Below are 21,089 nucleotides of genomic sequence, written 5' to 3'. Positions count from 1 at the left end.
AGCTTCTCTATAAAGTCAAGATCAACATAAGAGCATAAAACCAGAATACAGCTCTGCTTTCTAGTGCTCCTTCCTATTTCCAGACTGAAACTCAGCTTTCAATTTTTGCACATCCAAAAACCCCCAAAATTATCTCCAGTCATTTAAGTCAGGAGATACTGCTCCAAGAATCAATTTGACACCACCAATCCACTACAGCTCAGGACATCTATCTCTGTTGCATGATTCAATACCCATTTCCTGGCAAAAGCTGTTCATTGTGCCTTTATGACTGCCTAGCTGTTATGTGACCTAGGTCTTTTACATTTAATTTTTTCCCCAGGTTGGTTCCAGCCCATTAAAGATGCTGATGGTGTTATTACAGGGAAGAGAACAGTATGCTCACCCAACTAGTATTCCATGCATTGGATATTTAACCAATGGACTATGACATTGATACATGCCACCTAACCACACTGACCTCAGGTTATTTTTCCTTCCCTCTAGCTGGTGCACTGCTCCTATCAATTTGTTTATCATTATCTTCAGATTTTGTGAATAACTCCCACTGCACAACCATGACAACTTGTTTTCTATTGACCAAGCTTTAGGAAGCTTTCTATTTTAATGAAAACTTAGAGGAATTATTTCTGTTCAGATCAATGACTTTGCAGACTTACTCTGCTGACACTGGCAAAACCAGCATTTGGACTTTTGTGATTTACATAAAGTCAGGCTGCCTATGCCAAAGAATGATAAACTTTTGAACAAAAATACATTGGGAGGACACTATCTTGCTCAGGTGTATTAACATGGACTACAGCACTTTCATGATTAATTTATCACATTTTCTCTGAATATGTACACACTGTGTGTCATTTCATGTATGCTCAACTCACACTGAAACTGTCACCTCCAGCCAAGAACTATGCAAGATGCTTAGAAACTCCTCCTTTTCTACTTGGTCTTCTCAAAATCAGAGAACAGGTTGCAGAACAATAAAGAGAAGTTCTTTACAGCTATTTTACCATCAAGTTTCCAAGGCAGTGAAGACTTCAGGTGAAGCCTGATGAATGACATGAATAGCTGTGGGATTTCACCTCACATGGTGAACTCTAAGAAGGCAATGAGAGAGCAGCACAAGGCCTCCATTTTACCAGCCTGGCTGCAGCAGCTTGGAGAGACTGAGACAAGTCTCAGCCCAGTGAGTATCATGACTCAAGTGTCCAACTTCACATTTGGTTAAAACACACAAACCAAATGTGAAATTAACAATTACCTGGATAACTGTTTTATCCCCTTTACACAATTCTCTCATGGCAAGGGCAGGAGAAGATAGAAAATTTGTTCTTCCCCTGATTTTATAATAATAGGGCTGCAAGGCAGACTTTCTCTGTGAGGGTCACTGTGCTCTGTCATTTATTCTCAACTTGGTTAAAAATAGAATGAATCTGTTAGTCATATGAAAGCTGTTGTGAGTGAGTGTTGCCCTGAGGATACAGAAACAAGATGAAAGCAAGAATATTGGGAGAATTACATGCATCTGAGTAACTGTTTCAGGCTCTCCAAAAGCTCATACTCAGTGGTTTACTGAATATTGGAAGGATTTTGCTATAGCTGAGGGGCTAGAAACACATTTCTTTTAAACAGAAGCTTGGATTCCATACAGCATGCATATGTCATTTATGCTTCATAAATAAATAACAAAGACTGGATCTGGACTCCTGTTACTTCTCATTTATACAGTACTTTGCATAATAATATACCAGTGCCAGTAAGAAATCTGGAGTAATTGCAAGGAAAATAATAAATGATAATTTGATCAGTAAAAAGCTACCTCGGTAGGAGACCTGGTGCTGCTGGCGGAGTCATTCCAAATTCCATGTATCTCTGTCAGGAGAATGAAAAAAACCACCAAATTAAAATCAAAATTCATACCTTGGGAACTCCATGGTCAGCCTTTTAAATGATGGCAGAGATCACTAAGCCTCTATGTAGGACTTGATGGCAGCCATAAGAATTTAAGTTTTACAAAAAAAGGAGAAGAAGAACATCTGGGAATCACTGCTACAGCAGCTACAGTCTCTTCTGAATGATCAGAGTCTTAATTAAAAAACCTTTCAGAAATACTTTTTCTCACTTGCAGAAGATCAAGAGCTGCTCCAATGTCTACTTAGCAAAAAACCAAGCTTTGCACTTGGAAATCTCTTTTGACCTCAAACAGCATCAGACTGCAGCAGAGAGACCACAGGGCTCAGACTCATCAGAACTTATGATGACCTACAGGATTACCCATGTGTTTCAGGGCTCCATCAAAACAAAAAAACCATACACAGAAACACTGCTTCTCTATCCCTCACTTCCTGAAAGCTTTTGGATATCCTGCTGAAAAATATGACCTATGCCAAATACATTCTTTTTTTCATTGTCAAAATAGGAACTACCACACATATTAAAAAAAAAAAAGTTTGATGCTCAGACACAGCAAGACTGACTTGTGAAAGATCCTAACTGGGAAGAGCTGAAATTATCCTAAAGGAAAACTCCTGTCTTCTCTTGTGGCTGAGATGGGAAAAGGGAAAAGAAAGCAAACAGCTCAGAAAGCAAGTTCCCCATCTTGTGACAGTCATTTCTGAATTCTCCTTGTTCTAGGAAGGCGTTTGTGCTAAGCCCTGACAGCCAGGGCACAACAGCAGTGGCCGTGGATCAAGCGGCGCTAGCTCCCTGCCCGGAGACGCCGTTTGACCTGCATCCCAAACGTGCTGCTCGCTGCCCAGCTGGCCCCAGGGGCTCCATCCCATCCGTCCCTGCCCCGCGGCTGCTCACCGGCTGCGCTGCCGACACGCCGGGCGGGGGCACAGCCGCGGAGCCGGCGGCCTGGCTGCTGGGAGCCACCAGCGCGAAGGCGTCGTCCAGCAGCGAGTGCATGGTCTGCCGGGCCTCCTCGATGGACGGCTGCGGGGGCACGTACTGCGACACCGGGTGCGGGGGCAGGCCCGGGAACTTCCCCAGATCCGCCGAGGATGACGTCTGGGGCTCGGGAGGCAGGTCTGGGTCGGACTGGAGGAAACAGAAGGAAGGTGAAGGGCAGCACGGAGAAGATCTAAGTGGCTTCCAAGCCCCGGTGGGCCTTCAATCTGAACAACACTGTCTTGGCCAGAACCACGGCACCTGCCCTTACCCTCCCCATTGCTGCACGCACATGTGTAACACCAGCAGCTCAAACACTTCATTCAGTGTGATCTGAAGGACTCTGATCTCAGGTAAGGCAGCAGAGCTTTGGGCAGGAGTTACTCAGCTATAACAGAAATCTTGTGGTTTGCAAGCATGTAATCAAGTCATGCAAAGAGCATTTCTCCACCCAGAAAAAAAAAAAAACCAATTAGCTCTGTCTACACCTTTGATTCTTTGCAGCTTTTGCAATTCTAAGAAATTAATTCAGTCTTTAGCGTATAACTGACCACATCAGCAGTAACATTAAACAATTATCACGTCCTAGAAAAACACAGAAAGGAAGCTGTTGAGGAACTAAGTGGTAACCTGTATGGAGCTTGAACTTGGGTGCATCACCTGAATAGGATTCATGTAAGTGCTTCATTGCAGCAATACCTTAGGCATGCATCATAATTACTACCTGGGATCTTACCACATGGGCTTATTGTTCATCAGTGAGAGGAAATTAAACAAGCTTTACAGCAGCAGACTTATTATCAGAGCTCATTCTTACCACTGCATGCAGATTGCAAAATCAGTTGTCAAGAGGCACAAGCCTCTACTTTATTAGGAACTTAGCATTCTGAGCAGTCTCACTGCAGATGCCAAAGGGGCTGAGCCTGCTGTGTGCCATGTCTTAATTAAACAGCTTCAGATGATAATTCATTCTACTGCAGCATGACATTAAAATCATCACACTCATGTTTGAAGGCAAAGGGAAACTGCAGAAATTGACATCAGAGTCACCTGACTGCATATGCAGCTAACAGTGAAATTCATAAAATTATTAAACCATCTTTAAAGATAAAAACTGTCCAGAGGCTTCCAATATTAGCATTTGGCTTCATGAAATCCGCTTAGAAGTGGTAAAAGATGCCTAAGTACTGTTTGTGACATGGATATGATTGAACAGAAGTATTCTCCAGCGTCTTTCTTTCTTTAGATGTGAGACAAAATTAATTTTCAAGACATTGCACTAGAATTGTTTCAAGTTACAGTAGTACAAAGAAGTGTTTCTCTATCATTAATAATTAATTGCCACATTTGAAAGATGAGAAAATTTCTCACAAAAAGACCTGAGTCTTCCACTCTAAGAGCAAAGGACGAAATTTGCTGTAATATATGAACATATAACATCCAGCAAATTGGACTAGAGTGAAACTATGTTCAAGATATTGTGGAACATGTCAAGCACACTTTCATGTGCATAACACAGTGGCATTAATGAAAACAAGGCTTTGGTTCTTGGCCTCTGTAATATCAAGGAATACTTGGCAGAATTTTACTGCTTAAAAATGACAGACTGTCAATGAAATCCTTATTTCACTTTGATTTACATGCTAAACTGCATGACTGAGACTAACCATATCACATGGACCACAAACAAGGCCAAAAACCTGCCAATGTCACAGCTGTCATCATTATCAGAACATTCCTCCCATTCAAGAGACATACATACAATATATGCAGAATTATTGACTCCTGGAGGCCTTTTGTATGTCCCATCACTGTCAGTTGTGATTAACCTGTCCTTTTCAGCATCAATTGGACTCCCATTTATCTGATGGCGACGGCGCTGCTTGGGAGAACGTTTTGCGCGAGAACTTAACAGGAAAAGAAACAAAAAGAGAGAGAGAGACAAAGGTAATCACAATTATTTTTGAAATTTTTCTTCTCAAGGTTGAACTCCTCTGCCCATTTCCTCCAAGTAACCCTTGCCTCTTCCCTTTCCCAGTTTTCCATGCCAGTCCCATTAGGTAGCTCAAATCTCTTTCCTCAAGCTTCTCTTAGTAACACTCTCACTGGCAACTCTCTGAAACATCCCATTCTTCCCTTAAATTCTCTCCAGAGTCACCTCCCTCCTACATTCACCTGTCCAGGTTGCCTGTGTGCCAGCTCCCCAGCCCAATGTGTGACACATCTGCAGCTGCAGAACACATCACACTGCCAACAAGGCTTTGTGCTCGGTGAGGGTTTAACCCCACCAGGCAAACAAGCTGAGGAACCCACACCCCTGGAGAAAAGCTACTTTCTATCAGTCAGAAGCACCCACTGGGCACCAGTGTTCCAGGAACCAAGTACCTGTATTCATAAGCCCGAAACAGAACACAGGGAAAACTTTCTCTGCAAATACAAGGCCAGGAAGGCAGATCTGTGATGCTGAAAGATGTGCCTTATAACCTTTTATGTATTCCCTCTGGGTAATCTCATTGATTTGTGAATTTGCCTTTAACATTCAGAATCTTTATGCTTTTTAGGTTGTCCAAGGTTTTCCTTATTTTACATATTCTTCTCCCCCCTCCTGCTTTATAAAAGTATTATTACTTGGTGGTTATATTACTTGCATATACATTACTTACAGGTTTCTTTTTTAGTGCTGATATTGCAATTTTGATCCCTCTACACCACACAAGAATTATTCAAACAAATGGCAGAGCAAATATTAAATTGTTTTAAGACTGTTTTCATACATTTGGGCTTATTTATCAAGAATTCACTGCTGAGAACTTGTAAAAACATAATTTGAAATAAAAGACATAGTGGCACATACTGAAATAAAGTGCCTAGAACAACCCAATCCTTTTCACCTAGATAACTCAAATTCAACTAGTGATCAAAATGATTTCCAGCTCTGACAGTTAAGAAGTACAGTTTTGATGTAGTTTGGGCACTGACTCTAAAATAAAATTGTTTGTTCCACCTTTGAAACCCCTACCTCTTCCTGGGCTCTATGAAGACGGTAGGCACACTGCCTCCAGGGTCCAAGATCTTGTCAATCTGCATCTGTGCCTTGCGATATATTCTGTGCTGTTCTTTGGAGTCAACCACCACCACGTCATCCACCACTGGGAACTCATAGTGCCCTTTACGCTTGGCGCGCAGGCGGATCTTATTGCGGTGATGCTCGATCTCGGATTTGTGCCTCAGGGCTGTTTGTATCTTCAGGAAGGAGAAGGGAAAAAAAAAGGGAGGAATGTTTTTGCAGTTGTATAATTTGCAAACTGGATTTTGCTGCTCCTCTGTAAACCTCTCCTTCCCACCTCCCTGCCTGCCTCTGCCTCCGTCCCCCAAATCTCTGAAAGACTAAAATAAGTCACACAATTTATGAGCACACTTTCCTTCCTGGATATTTCGCAGTCTCCCCATTGTCTCCCCAGGTAGATGTACTATTATACACAGCACGATTGCCAGCACAGCAGGTGCAATTAGAGGGAAGTGGCAATTTGTAATAAAAGGCAGGAGGAACACAAAAAACTCCTCCTATCTGCCAGATGTAATGCCGCTCTGAAAAGGTAACACTAACCAGTCTGTAGTTAGCTATGCTGGGCAAACAGATAGATATTTGATCAACAGTGTTAAAATCTGCTACCCTTTGCCTCTAATGACCTTCATCACATAAGAAGCAGGAACTTCAAGAGCCAACTGAGCTGATAACTCAGTGCCTCTGCTGTGCATGAGAGCCAGCCATATGCTATGCAGGAACACAGCAGCAACACAAGGGCCCAGATACCCAAATGAACATGGCACTATCAGCTCTACATGATCCTGGAGGCTGTTTTCATGCCTCTCTCCTACCTGTTTTCAAATTTCTTGAAGTACATCTCCTTATCTGAGTAAAGCTGTTGTTACATCACACTTTTAAGTCCTGGCCCAAAACCCACTGCAATGATTTTTGTCACTGGTAAACACTTGAGCACCAGATTAGGTACCAACAACTGCCATCCTGTGCTGGACTAGTTCTGGAACACATCAACATCAGCAAATTAAGAAACAAATAAAAATTGATTTTTGTGTATTCTCTCATGAAAATCTGAAAAAATAATCTGTCCTATATGTGACACAAGTCAGACTTGTTCTTATATGCTTATAGTTAGAATCATAGATTCTAACTATAAGCATAACATAACAGATTTCTGTTATCTATAAGCATAACATATAAGATAACAGATTTCTGTTTTGTGGCTCCTCTAGCCTCTGTATCCTAGAAATATACATATCTGCCTCTCTTCAGTAAGGTACTGAGAAACACAGATTCTTGACAAAGTTACAGTTTTGAGTAATCAAAATTCAGTTACAGGTTTGAGCAATCATCCACTCTGAATTATGAAAAAATGTCATCTTACACCAAACCAGAATGCAGGTAGGTGCTACTGTCAGGCAGTGTATGATGTGGTTTTATGGTGCATCACCTCTCCTTGTGCCCCAAGCATGCTCATATTCTGCTAACAGTAATGTGAGCCTCAGAGAAAGCAGGACATTTTGTATGTTTACTATCAGATAAACACATTAGAAGTTGAAAGCAATGAACTGGGCTGTAAATTCACACCCCAGAATGTTTTGAGATAACTTCTTTTTATAACCAACATCCTCAGTCCTGCAAAGTAAAAGAATGGTGTAGAATGAAAACCAAGGTGGGGCATATGTTCCAATTCTCATACATTAATTAGCACAACTGTCTTTAAGTCATGTCCTGCTAACTAGCAAAAGGATGCTAACACAAAGGTATCCTGACTACCAGATCCTCTCTGTGTTTAAATTTTGGTTTAGGCATCTCTTAAAAACATGTCAGATAATTTCTCTGGATGGAAACAGGATTATTCCTGTAACTTGCCAAGGAGTTTACAAGGAACTCCTGATAACAAGAAACTGGATACTTTTCACTTGGCTAGGCACAGAATCCTCCAAAAACACACAAAGCACTTTCAAAAATACCTCTTTATTAATTTTGTTGGTCTCTGCTACCCGATCGGAGAGCACGGAGTTCTGGAGCGGAGGCGCTGCCATGGGCTGCATGGCAATCAGCTGGATCTTGCTTGGGACCCGCCTGCTGGCATCTGAGGAACGGGACATCCTATCCACATGCTCAAAGATAGAGGCTGAGGAGTGCTGCTCGTTTCCACTGCTGGTCTGAGGAGGTCCTAAATGATCGGAACCAACACAGAGTGAAGCAGTGCTGCCAGGGTTATCACAGTCAAATGTTAAGCTCTACAGATGCTGTGCTACAAAACTATGCCCTGTTTTCCATCTGTGTCTAATTTGCCCTACAGGCCTTCCAGCTGACTCACATTTAGTGTACAACAAGTTTAGCCCGTGGTTTGCAAATTATAAACATTTTCCCATTATATTTCCAGAAGGTGAGCTGTCATTCTTTATTTCTGTAAATCAAGCTCTTGGCACTTGCAAACCCCCAAAATCTCAATCTACTTTGCTGCATAAAAAGCTGTTTAAGTACATTCTGCTAATGATTCCTCTTATCAGTACTTAAGGAGATGCAAATTGTTCAAATGGGGGTTCAAAGAGCAATGAAAGATGTCTCAACGGAAAATGCATTTCTTAAGTGATAGGAGCGATACAGGAACCAACAAAAAAACCCTTAGAAATCCACACAAAACACAAAGAATTTTATATTTTACTGATTAATGCTGGTAAAGCATATTTTTTTCTCTGTGACAGGATAAATAGTTCTCATAATAATAAGAAAGCTGCATAAATACTGTCATGTTGTAATTTCTTGAAGAGGTTAAACCAGCTTAAATACAATCAGCAAAAGACATTATGGAAACCAATATGCATGGAAGTGCACCCAGGTTCTGCCAACAGTTAATTACTTGAATAGAAATGGGTCATCTCCCTCAAAAGACTTTAAATCTACAGAATCACCCCAGTGATTTGCAGTTAAGCACAGATTTAGTAATTTTTTTTCTGAGTTAGACCTAAATCAGAAACTGTTATGTAGATCAAGTTTGCAAAAGCTACTGAAAACTGTCAAAATAACCTTTTGTCTTATCCATGTGATAAACCCACATATTCTCAAACTGCTTTTCACCATGAAATACAAGCAATGAGAGATCAAGACTCACGACTCTCCTTATGAAGGAACACAACAGTGTTGAGGGACATAGCCCCCATCTTTCCACAGACTTCTAGTAAGGGAATGTGGTTTTCAATATTCAAATCAGGAGGAAAATCTAATTTGCTTCTGATATAGAATCTATTGCTAATCAACATGATCCACCTACAACAGACAGGAAGGGAAATAAAATAGTCCCTGCTGTGATCCTGTTGCAACATGTGATGGTAATGCAGGACAGGGTACAGAAGAGGAGTGAATCCTATCTTCTGTGGAAGGTCACAGTAGATGACTTTGCTCCTTTGCCTCTTCCAGCACAACAAGGGAGCAGGACAAGAAAAGAATAGTATGGCTTTATTATATTCACAGCATACTACTTTTGGGCTGGAAAGCAGTCTGGCCACAAGTTAAGCAAAATCCCTTTTCATATTTCTCAGACTTGATCAAAGCATTGTCAAATATACACATTTACAAAAAGCATGCATCATTTATAAATGTGATTTCTCTGTACAAGTGTTCTTAAAATGAAGGTAAACAGCTCCATTCAAGACCTCTGTGTCCCAAATGTTTTGCAACACACAGAGCCTAAATGAAACATCTCTCTTCTGCAGCTATTTGTATCATCTTAACCATTTGCTGTCTTCACAGCCCCATCTTCATGCCCCTCTCAGAAGTGTGCAAGCATTGCCTCTCACAGAGAGGGGCACAGGATATATTAAGGAGTTAGTGTGAACCCCTCAGAGCAATCATGTAGTCAACAGAAATCTGAACTTCTGCATCCATCTTCCCCAAATATTAGTATTTTTTTTCCTTTTTCCTCACCTTTTTATTCTATCAGCCACTCCCAAGCTCACTGACCTCCAAATTGTAAGGGTAATTTTGTAAGGGTAACTTGGTTAGCAAGGTCCAATATTTCAATTACAATGAGCATTCACTCTGAATCTTTATAACTTCATCCATAACTTTAGTTTGTATACACATAAACAAGTGCTTGGCAGGGGCCTCTTAGCTGAAAGAGTTCTGAAGCTCATTTGGGAAAACAGAAGTCCCACTGGAAAATGTTGGTAAGGCTCTACAGTAACACAAAAACCCCTCATAAGCTGCATATGACCTTTAAATCCTCTCTGAGTGTCTACACTCTATGTGTCTATAAATACAGACCAAGATGGTAGATAAAGTCAGGAACAGCATAGCACTGTATACATACAACAGGAGAAACAGTTTCTAACCCAACATAAGAACAAGGTCCTGAAGAAATTTTGACAGAGAGAATAAGCATAATTTCTCATTTCAGAGTTCTTATATTGTACTATTATTCACATTTAGAAAATCTTCTTTATAAAGCTATGGGATGGCACTACATGAATGAAATTTTGATTTCAGAATAATTCAGCTGAGGCTAAAAGATAATGGAGAGGTACTTAATACCTCAATAATGGTCAGATCATGTCTTAGCAACCAGTCCACATAGGTCACATGCCAGGATCAGTGTTCATCACTGCTCCCTGAGTTGAAACTATTAACTCAACTGAAATGATGATCAGTGCTATCAGAGGACACAGTCCTTATTTTATCACTAGATGTGTTCTACATTATCAAAGACAGCATCAGCTTTCTCCTGCCCTATGTTTGCCATGTCTCAATCCTGGCAGAGAAAACACCAGTTCACAACAAAATATTTGTGTTTCTTTGCAGGTAGCTCATGTTTTTCTTGGGCTTCCAGTTAATTAATTCTACATTAATTCTAATATTATCTCAACTTGTTTATACAAAGCTGGTTTCAGGACCAACAGCTGCATTAGTTTTGCTTCTTTCACAGCGATGTTTTCCTCAATAATTTGAAAGAATTGGGAGGAAAAAAATTAGAAAAATGTGCTGGATTACTATAATTTATGTTACTGAGACTTTTTTTATACTTCAATAGCTCAAAAGCAATTTTATTTTCTTAGACTCAGAAGACAAACTCTTCCATCCTTAAGACATAATTGCAGCTACCCCAACACCCCTATTCTTATTTGTACTCAACTACCAGCTCTGGTTACTTACCCACTCTGTTTGCTCCTGACAACATAAAGGAAAAAGAAGAGACAACACAGTAATTATGACAAGTAATTTAGCTAGAATGGCAACTGGAAAAAAAAAACAAAACCAGCAGTAAGATGACTGCATTTGCTTTTGAATGAGATGCATGAACTTGGATCAAACTGCTGAATCTCAGCTGCACAAAAAGGGAACTGAATCTCCCATTTAGTAGAGAGCTCTCTGCAGACACAGCCTCAAATCCTGAATGCTAAGAATAGCATCCCTATGCTATAATAAAATCCCTATGATTTGCAAACTAGGGGCATGAAATGCTGAAAAAATAGTGCATTTTACACAGTGAGGGCATGACAGGTAGAAAGGACACATTTTACACAGTCTCCTTGCTGCCTTTACCAGGTAATTTGGATGCAGCAACACGTAAAATTTCTACACCAAAAGGAAATGTTAAATATTACATAAAGTTTTAAGCCAAACAGAAAAAGAAGAGATGAATCTGGAGTTCCCAGGTAAAAAGAAATGGCAGAACACTAAAATAGAGCAAGAGAATTCAAGTCAGATAGATTGGAGGAACTCAAACCTTCCTCAGATGTTTTCCCATCTTTTCAAATAAATAAATATAAATATTTTTAGAGTACATCCAAGAAAAATAGTGGCACTTTAATGGGAAACAAGATGGTTCTTTATAAAAAAATACCAGTGTTATTTACACAGTAGCACTGAAATTTGATCTTTCTAATGTACAATCATGCAGGCATTTTGAAATACAACTCATTTGTAAAATTTTGATGTCTCTGGTGCCATTTTTTTTATATCACTTTTTCAAAGTTACTGTTACAGACACACCCCGTGGTCTGAAGTCCTGCTGTGACCTCTACTGCCCATGTAACTGTCTGCAATTCTGCTACCATGAGAGACATAATTAGGCCTGGCTGGACAGTTTTGCTGGGGGTGTGTGTGGGACAAAAGGAGGCAAGACTCGTTCCTGCTAAGCCATTTGTTTCAAAAGCTTGCTGGAATGAAAGGAATGTACAGCTCCACAGTTTCAACACAAGAAACTAAACCAAATATGAAGGGATTTTCCGCGGCAAGAAGCAGAAAAATCAACGGCCAAAGAGCAGTTTAGAAAACTTACAGCACCAAAGTAACTCTTCAACCCGAGTAAAGCACGAGAGCACACAAGGAGGATAAAAAAAAGGTAACAAACCCTTCTTCACAGCTCTGCGTGGCTTGCCCTCGTTTGCAGCAGTTGATGGTCTTGCACTTTCTTCTCCCGTCTCCCTCCCGCTGGATTGTTCACTTGCTGTGGATTCAGCATCTGATGGCGAAATTCTGCCACAAACATGACAAAACAAACAAACCAACATGTAACACAAGTTTGCAAGGGGGCATAATTGTCACACACGAAGAATCCTGTGCTAAAATACCCTGTGAAGTCTGCTAACATTTTCCTCTGTTTATGAGTAAATGTATAATACATTATCATAGCTAGATGTTCATTGTCACGATGTTACTGTTGTTGTGTGTGAAAAATGACTGCAACACAATTCACATGTGACAATATTATTAAGTAATCTTTCCTTTAAAATGCACTACAAGAAAAAGCTTTGCATTTGTAGCTGGCAATTTACCTCTCAGAAAGAAAATAATTGTATTAGGAATATGAAACCCACATAGGTAACTAGTCTAACAATCGGCCTTACTAACTTGGTGTTCTCTTGCTACCAATACAAATCTATGTGAATATTTCCCTGACTAGTCGAATGTAAGGCCATTCAAAAATGTTTCTTTTATGTATTTATTCCATGCAGTCACAAGATTCTTAGGTACATTTGTTATCTAAAAAAATACAATCTCGGTACTTGCAGCTTTTGTAGGCAATATAGAAAAATACCATGATCTTCCCCAACAAAATAATGCAGCTGTAAAATTATTCTGATAGTATAAAAATAGAAAAAATACAGGGCCCACACCACTGCCTGACACCACAGCCTGTCTCTTCACATGGGATCAGCCTTTGTGATAGTGTCTCTAGTGACCACTTTGTCCTGTGAACACTCATATTCTATTCTGGCAGCGGGTTAATCATGGAGAGTGTGCACATGTCTGTGCACAAACCTCATTAGTGCAGGATTTGCTTGGGCTGGATGGGTATACCTGAACCAGCTACTGAGGCTCTTGGTTAAGCATCAACCTGTCTAGAGCACACAGACTAAGATTATAGGCAGCCTGATAAGTCCATTGAAGTTAAATCTACTTCTCGCAGCACTGAATTCAACTCCCCTTTTTCTCCTCCCTAAACAATGCCCTGATCTGCAGGACTGTAATACTAATATCAGATCCCAATTAAAAAAAATAATAGCAGGGAAAAGAGGACAAATGGTCCTCAATGAGCTTAGAGATCTGCATCACTGCATCTTTTCCTGTGGGGGAGAGGAGGTGCAGAGCTATCACCTCCATCACCTTTGTCCTGGTTCAGCAGAGTATGAGGCTGTAGCTCTGTGTCCAGATGTCCTACTGACTTTCTGTTTCATCTCACTGTGCTCTGCATTTCCCATGATACTCCTTCCTCAGCGTATCCAAATTATCACCAAGTAATAGGAACATAAAAAGTGTTGAGTCAACTTCAGCCATTTCTTGTAAGTGCTGAGGAATATGCACTTGGATACTCTCAAGTCAAAACAACAGGTCCAACTCCCAGCTGGAGCCTAGGGATGCTGAGCTTTCTGAACTCAGCTGTTCTTGTTTATTGTTTCCTACAGATACAGAACGTGTACTCACATCACCACTAGATTTCCTGGCAGGTAACATACAATCCAGAGCTGAACTGTGATGAACTGAGCTCTGTATTTCCTCACAAAACATCAAGCAGCTAAACCCAACAGAAAACAGTATGATACCATTTCACATTTCAACTCCTGCCTCGGGGAATAAATGTTTCAAACTGCAAGCTGACACGGGCACATCGGCATGGCAGGGAGATGATGGCAACATCTCCACAGTTAAGCCTAAAGGAAGATTTGTTCTCAAGGGAATATGAGGGAGAAGAGGGAGATTCTCTTCTGAAAACATTTCAAGTGTCTGAACTACAGGTCAGTCACTCTCACCTCTGTGCCTAGGGAGATCATGGAGCAGATTGTCCTGGAAATGATGCTAAGGCACATGAAAAATGAGAAGGGGCTTGGTGACAGCCAACACAGTTTCACTAAGGACAAATCACACCTGAATTATTTGGTGGCCTTCTACCACAGCGTATCATTAGAATGTTGGCTTCTGAAATTTCTCCTGCTTAATCTTCTGAATTATTCCAGACAAAATACAGTAGCAGCCTCAAATTCAAACTTATTTCTTTTGCTTATTTGCATATAAATAGATGCCTTCCCTTCACCCACGTTGCATCTCTGTCCTAGGCTACTTCTGAACTTTGAAAAAGAAACACAGAAACATTTGTCTTTCAGATTTACATTACTTTGTTTCAATTTACGTAAGTTACACCAAAACTAGTACAGTTCATTTTTCTTCCATTATTTCCCAGTTTTGGTCCACCTTTCACTGTACCACTGGCAGTCCTCTACTTACAAGGCCTGCAGGGATTTAGGAAGACAGGCTTAGCATCTGGAAGGGGGAAACTGAGCTTTATGAAGCCCACATGGGGAAGGTGAAGCAAGGATCTTAAGACAACTGGGGCTTTAGAGGAAGCACAGAGGGCTGAACAGAGGAGCAAGCTGTGCTGCAGAGACCTGCAGCAGAATCATCATTAGTTTCTTTCTCAGCTCATCCAACCCTGCTCTTGATTGTTTGCCTTTTTTTTTCCTCCCTCTGTGCAGTACCACATAGATATAAGCACAGGGAATGCAGAGCTGGAGACAAAGAATTATGAGAGTGAGGGATAGGAAGAACAATTACTGGAAAGTGTACTTCAGAGGGGGTCTTTTCTGAGTTCCATTTTCCCCCCTTTTTTTTTGTGCATAGATCCATCTCTACTGCACAGTTTTGTTACATCATGTATCCTACAAACACAATTTTTCCAGCACAGGACAGTCATATCATGTGCTTATTGGAAAATGTTAGGAAAATTCCGCTGATGGTTGAAAGACCCTTCTCCATTTGCACAGCTGTGACTGTATCCATTCCTTTTTTTGAATAAGAATGTATTACCATTCCTTTTTTTGAATAAGAATTGTTTGCTATGAGACCCCCCCAGATAACAATAACAACATTTCTGCATCTTGCCTGAATTTTGGAGATACGGCTTAGTTTTGGAAATCCTGACTCTTCATACATGGATTGATAACTGTTAATGGGATGGAAACACATTACCTTTGTCAGTGGTTTTCATTTGTTTTTAACCACCTGCTGGCTTAGTGGCTAGAGATCACAATGAGACTGCACTGGAAAACATACACTTGGTGTTTCCAGTGAACAAGTAAGGACTTGACTCCAGTCAGCTCAGCAGTATCTTAAATACCCCTCTTAACTGGGTATGTTCCCTTTAAAAGAAAAATGAACACTAAATTCTCACAACCTTGTACTAAAGGGTGGTGAGGTATAACAGTGGTGGCTCACTAGAAAATCGAGTTCCGGAGCTCTGGAACAGTTCTTTCCACTGAAATTACCCTAAAGATACAGCAGCCCTTAATAAGCTGTTGTCTACTGCAATTTGTTTTTATCTCTGTGAACTGACCTCCCTCTGTGTCGAACAGTCTTTGAAGGCTTTGTGGAAGTCTTGGATTTGGGGCTGGGCACATCTCCGTTCTCAGATGGGGTTGTGTCCTTAATAGGTCCTGGTAAAGGAGCTGGCTCATGGATAATCAGGACATCATCTTTATTGTGCTGGCCCAGATGCTGCTTAGCAAAATCAAAGCCTTTCACACTGGGGGCTTGTAGCTGTGAGAAAAGAACAAAGAGAAGAAACAGGAGCAGTAAGCGACAATGAGTACAAAGGCTTTGGTTCAGATCTGCAAACAATGGCCACTGAGAGGATGGTCAGGCCATGGCAGGCTCAGGAACGAACGCGAGAGCACCAGGGAAAAGGAAAAGAAACTCTCCACACTTCTGTCACCTTACTGCAGTATATGATACACAGTTTAAAATTCCAAATCAATAAATCTAGTTAAAAAATAGACTTCTGACGCTGCTACTATTTTTTTTTACTGCTATTTCTTTAGATTTAATCATCGTGTGAGGAGCTTTTTGTGTAGTTGTGAGTGCAAGGCTGTAGACACCCGTGTACAGACTGAAATGGCTACCACCACCAGGTCATATTTCCATTCCTTCCAGCCAAAATGGATGCAGTATTTTAAATAATTTGAATACTGTCACTGTTGATCTTTCTCATTTTGAGCTCCCCAAATCTGGGAGTGCTTGTACAAACACCTAGTTCATCTGAGGAAAGAGAAACACTCTGCAGATTCGAGTTCTACAGCAGTTTGGCAATGACTTGTCAGCCAGTATTGATGCCTCTAGAACAAATACTGAAAATCTCTTAGGAATTTCATACTGAACAGACATACAAATATATAAAAGGCTTTGGGATCTAGAGAAATTATCCTAAAGACCATATTCAATGGGCATCTTGCTTGAGAAAGACACAGAATTCAGCCTTTTACTTTCATAACCCTATTTATAAAAAAATCTAATTTCACCTTATCAATGACTTGATTCAGACTTACTCAAGGCTCCAAGTTTCAAGCTCTCTGCTTATTTTTTGGAATAACTGGAAGATCTGAAGAACCAATTAAAAGAAAGTTTTTCTTCAAACCCCACTCAATTTTATGTAGTTTGCAAGTTGAAAGCAGAAAGAAATGTTGACAACTCCAGTCTCTGAAGCACATGCACACTAAACCTGCTGCACACCACAGGCACAAAATCCTCTGTGTGCTCCTAGAGCTGATTTCCTGCAAAGTGAAGCATGTGCTGGAGTGCATTTATGGGTGTGTCAGGTTCCAGATGTTTAAATGAACCCCTTTTCATAAAGCTTGGCAGGCCAACACAGCTAACTGCAAACAGACCTGTCTGATATCATGCCAAAGATAAGCTTGCCTAAGGAATATTCTGAAACAATCTCTTCAAAATATTTTCTCAGTAAGCAAACATTTTCCAAATGGTTCTTGCACTTGAGCAAACTGCCTATTTCAGCCAGTAGATGGCAATAAAAGCTCTTCTGAAAAATCCAACAGTTTATCTGCTGAGGTTTTGGAGTTAATTTCTCACAAAATGAATAAGCTCATTATTCGAACAAATCTGGATGTCTTCTGCTATGTCCATTTGTCCTGGGCTTTACAACAGTCCCTTCAATTCAGCATTATGGGTGATTTAGTTATTGAATTTATGCAAATAACTGCAACCACTGATTCAAAAAGGCACCAGGGAGCTATACTAGGTGAAGGTGTAACTGTATCTCCATTTCTTTCAGTCAATGTCATATAGTGAAGCCTTGCTGAAATTTTCTCCCCTTCAGATGTTAAACATGTCTCTTCAGGATCTTGCTTACTCAATAAAACCCCTCCCCCAAAACCCTCCAAAAATCCCCATCCCCCCATCCCCCCCCCAAATACTTCTGCACACAAACTTTTCACTTCTGCTGTCAGAATTATCAGGCCACCCTGCACCACTTTGGTTACTGAAACTTCTTAGCTACCCCACCTCTCTTAAGGCCTGTTTGACGTTATGTCTATTCTCCTAGAAGATATTCCTCTGCATGACACCGTTCCTTTCAACCTTCAGTGGCTTCCCTTCTTCTAACCCTTTCACACTCCCCCTTCTTGCTTGCCCAGCCCTGCTGCTTCCTAATGATCACAACCTCCATTTCACTACATTCCTTTCCACAGACTCCAGTGCCCTTAGCCCTAAAGATGATGACATTCTTCACCATGTGCTAGGCACAACTGTCCCACAAAACAATCTGGTGGTTCTCTACCCTTTTCTTATCAACCTGCAAAGTTACCACTGCTTTTAGAATAGTATGATGGGTGGGGTGAGGAAGCACAACTGAAGAGACAAACATTCCAGGAAGACTGGAGTTACCAGAATGGTTTTACTAAGACTGCTGCATGTCTGAAGCATGAACTTCAACCTGTCTTGGAGTCATTCTAGCACACTGAGTTTGTAAACCTGTTTGGGAGTAAAAAACCATACAAAAATATAAAATTTTTATGTTTAAAAAAAACTTTGAATAGTCTTATTCATAGTTGCAGTCCAACATGACCTTTTATCTAAGCACAGTCACAGGAACAGATATATTTATGTGTACAGGCACATGTGCCACAGCATATGTATGCACGAATGTTTATGTGCAGACAGACCACACAGCAGCTGAATTAAAAGGCTGTTAGTACTGCAGAGACCAGCACTCACATTGTAAGAAATGGCAGTTATGATTATCTGAAACAACCACAAAACTGCATCCACACACAGGAATTGCATTGCAATAAAGTCTTGAGTTAGAACATCATCAGTTCAGTTCTTCCACAGAAACCTTGCTCTCTCCCATGCTGCTGGATCCATGGCATAGACTGGCCCTTCTGCTGTTAGTCAGAGCTGGGCAGAATGTAAGGATCCCCATCTCATTTCACACAGAAGCTAGCAAATAAACACTGAAAGGTGAAGGGGATGCAAAACGAGAATTTTATGCATGTTTATAGGTAGAGTGGCTAAGACTTTAGGGTTTCATGGACACTTGCTGGCAACAGAGGACTGGACAATCTCAGCTATCACTGCCCCAGGCACCACAGAACCTGCAGCTATATTTTCCTTAAATCAGAGCCAGGTAAACTCTGGTCTTACTCTTCCTTGACAGGCAGAACCATTCTCTCTGCCCCACTCTCTTGCCTCTCTCTCTTCTTGCCAGCTGCCAGCATCCAAGCACCTGAGGCTCATCAGTCTTTACACTTTTAACACTCGGTGCCATAACAAGCTCTGTGTAACACAACAGAGGAAAAACCCTCTCAGCTTCATGGTACAGCTCTACAGACCTCATAAGTGCAGAACTGGTGTAATTCTCAGACAATTTAACTGGTAAATCCCTAACAGGGCTTTGCCAGCCCCATGCAAACATTTTCCTAAACTTTTAAAACTTAAGCCAGAAACTGGCATCTCCCCACAGAATCAGCAAAAGCATTTCCCTCCCACCAAAGAACCTTCTTGTTCTCTTTCCTTCAACAACCTACACCCCCTAAGACCCAGAACGTGCACTAGAGCAACAATTTTTAAAATTCAAACGGAGCATTTAATTTTCTCTTAAACACCAAAGAACCTTCTTGTTCTCTTTCCTTCAACAACCTACACCCCCTAAGACCCAGAATGTGCACTAGAGCTTCTCCACAACAATTTTTAAAATTCAGACGGAGCATTTAATTTTCTCTTAACCTTGTTCTTTGGAAAACAAACTCTTCTCTCATTCTAAAAAATAGTTTCAGTATCAAACTGATGAACGGAAATAGGCTGAATGTTTCGTTCTTTGGAAAACAAACTCTTCTCTCATTCTAAAAAATAGTTTCAGTATCAAACTGATACTTGAATGGAAATGGGCTGAATGTTTTAAGTCTTACAGAGTTTTGTACAGCCAAACATTTGTATATATCTCCTGCTAAAAAAACTTAAATTGGCACTACCAGCTCCAGCCACTACAAAGACTGTATGCATGTATGTGTTTGTGCACACGATTGAAACAACGTGATAGAAAAATGTGACAATACATACATAACATGATACATGACTGAATGAACACAGAAAGATGGTCCTCAAAAAATGATAAAATCACTTACGACAAATAAAATTATTTGAAAACCAGAAATAATAACAGGATTACTACTGTAGAAACAACATTGACATAAGCCTGCTTTGTTCTCTTAAAAACACAATCTATGCTTCTCATACCTCTTCTTGTAGACCACGACAACATTATGACTTAACTGAGAAATGACAGCAAAATCCACATTTTCAGTGAGAAACCTCTGAAGGACACTGAACCATAACTCTGTTTTTTTTTTTTTAAAAAGGCAGTCAAATCACTGACTCAGTGAAATGAGTAGTGTTACTCCTGACTGAAGATGTTTCCAATGTTTTCTTAAAAATTTCTGTGTGCTACCTGCTGAGTTCTTTCTTTTCTTTAGATCAAGTTATATAACAGGTTGCATCACCTCTGCCCATCTTGGGACTGGCAGTCAGGACACTGTATGTAGATCAGTCATCTACTACTCATATATTAATCACCACCAAGAAAAGAATGTGGTATCTTTTTTAGAGCACTTTTTAAGTTGTGCTGATATTGTTATTTGTTCAGATACTGAAAATGAACATCTTTCACCAGCCTCAGGTGCCTTTACCCAGCACTGCACAAAACCAGTCTTGGCGAATGTTTCTTGATTTAAATGTAAGTTGTTAGAGGTTTTAATTTGTCTTTAATATACTTGTGAAAAGGAAAGAGATAAACTACTCTGAAGCTTGCCACCAAAATTAACATGTCTAAATTACTGCACTCATAAGGAGTTATTATTATACAAATTATTATACAAATGCAGAACCTGCCAAAATCTTAGAGAAAGATGATTTTCTATTGCTAAGTCAAGAGAGTTTTTAATTCTATTGTTACATACTGAACGAAATAATGCAAAAAACCCCAAACCAGTATTTTAAGCTCAATTCACAGAAAAATAAAATAATTTCTGCAGAAACCAACAAAATCTGTGCACCTCAGTCAACTCTTATTGCATAAAATCAGATAATAGTTGCAGTGTTGTTCAAGCCACTGAAATACAAAATGGTTGCCAGTATATTGTTTTTTTGGATGCAGAGACCAGGAATGTCAACAACCTGTCTTCAAGAAAGCAAATGCTGCTAACAGTTCCGTGAGTAATTTCAGCAGAAAGCAGGAGAAATACACTTAACTCAGTATCCTCCCTGTAGTTCCCACAAGCAGCATTTGAATTTGGACATAATATGAAGAATAATGTATTAAGACCATTTTCTACTGATTTTATACCATGGTCTTGCCTTGTTCCTTGTA

General features: G+C 40.3%; 1 protein-coding gene across 7 annotated transcripts in view; it reads right to left on the bottom strand.

The window, feature by feature from the left end:
* KIAA1549 (KIAA1549 ortholog) overlaps positions 1-21,089 on the bottom strand; it is a 142,072-nt gene that overhangs the window by 10,734 nt on the left and 110,249 nt on the right. For 4 of the 7 annotated variants that reach the window (XM_039708056.1, XM_039708058.1, XM_039708060.1 and 1 more), the window contains exons 11-18: positions 15,768-15,970; positions 12,291-12,415; positions 11,090-11,104; positions 7,906-8,111; positions 5,909-6,132; positions 4,652-4,796; positions 2,806-3,039; positions 1,817-1,869 (exon numbers count right to left, since the gene is read on the bottom strand). In XM_039708056.1, coding sequence (XP_039563990.1) covers positions 1,817-1,869; positions 2,806-3,039; positions 4,652-4,796; positions 5,909-6,132; positions 7,906-8,111; positions 11,090-11,104; positions 12,291-12,415; positions 15,768-15,970 — 1,205 coding nt within the window. Of the gene's footprint in view, positions 1-1,816; positions 1,870-2,805; positions 3,040-4,647; positions 4,797-5,908; positions 6,133-7,905; positions 8,112-11,089; positions 11,105-12,290; positions 12,416-15,767; positions 15,971-21,089 lie in introns of all 7 variants that reach the window. The other 3 variants (XR_005627352.1, XR_005627353.1, XM_039708057.1) reach the window with 2 other exon arrangements.

This window comes from Passer montanus, unplaced genomic scaffold, assembly GCF_014805655.1.
Source record: "Passer montanus isolate IOZ18808 unplaced genomic scaffold, ASM1480565v1 scaffold20, whole genome shotgun sequence".
Lineage (NCBI taxonomy): Eukaryota > Metazoa > Chordata > Aves > Passeriformes > Passeridae > Passer > Passer montanus.
Note: the sequence above shows the minus strand (reverse complement) of the source record. Positions and strands in the feature narration are given on the sequence as shown.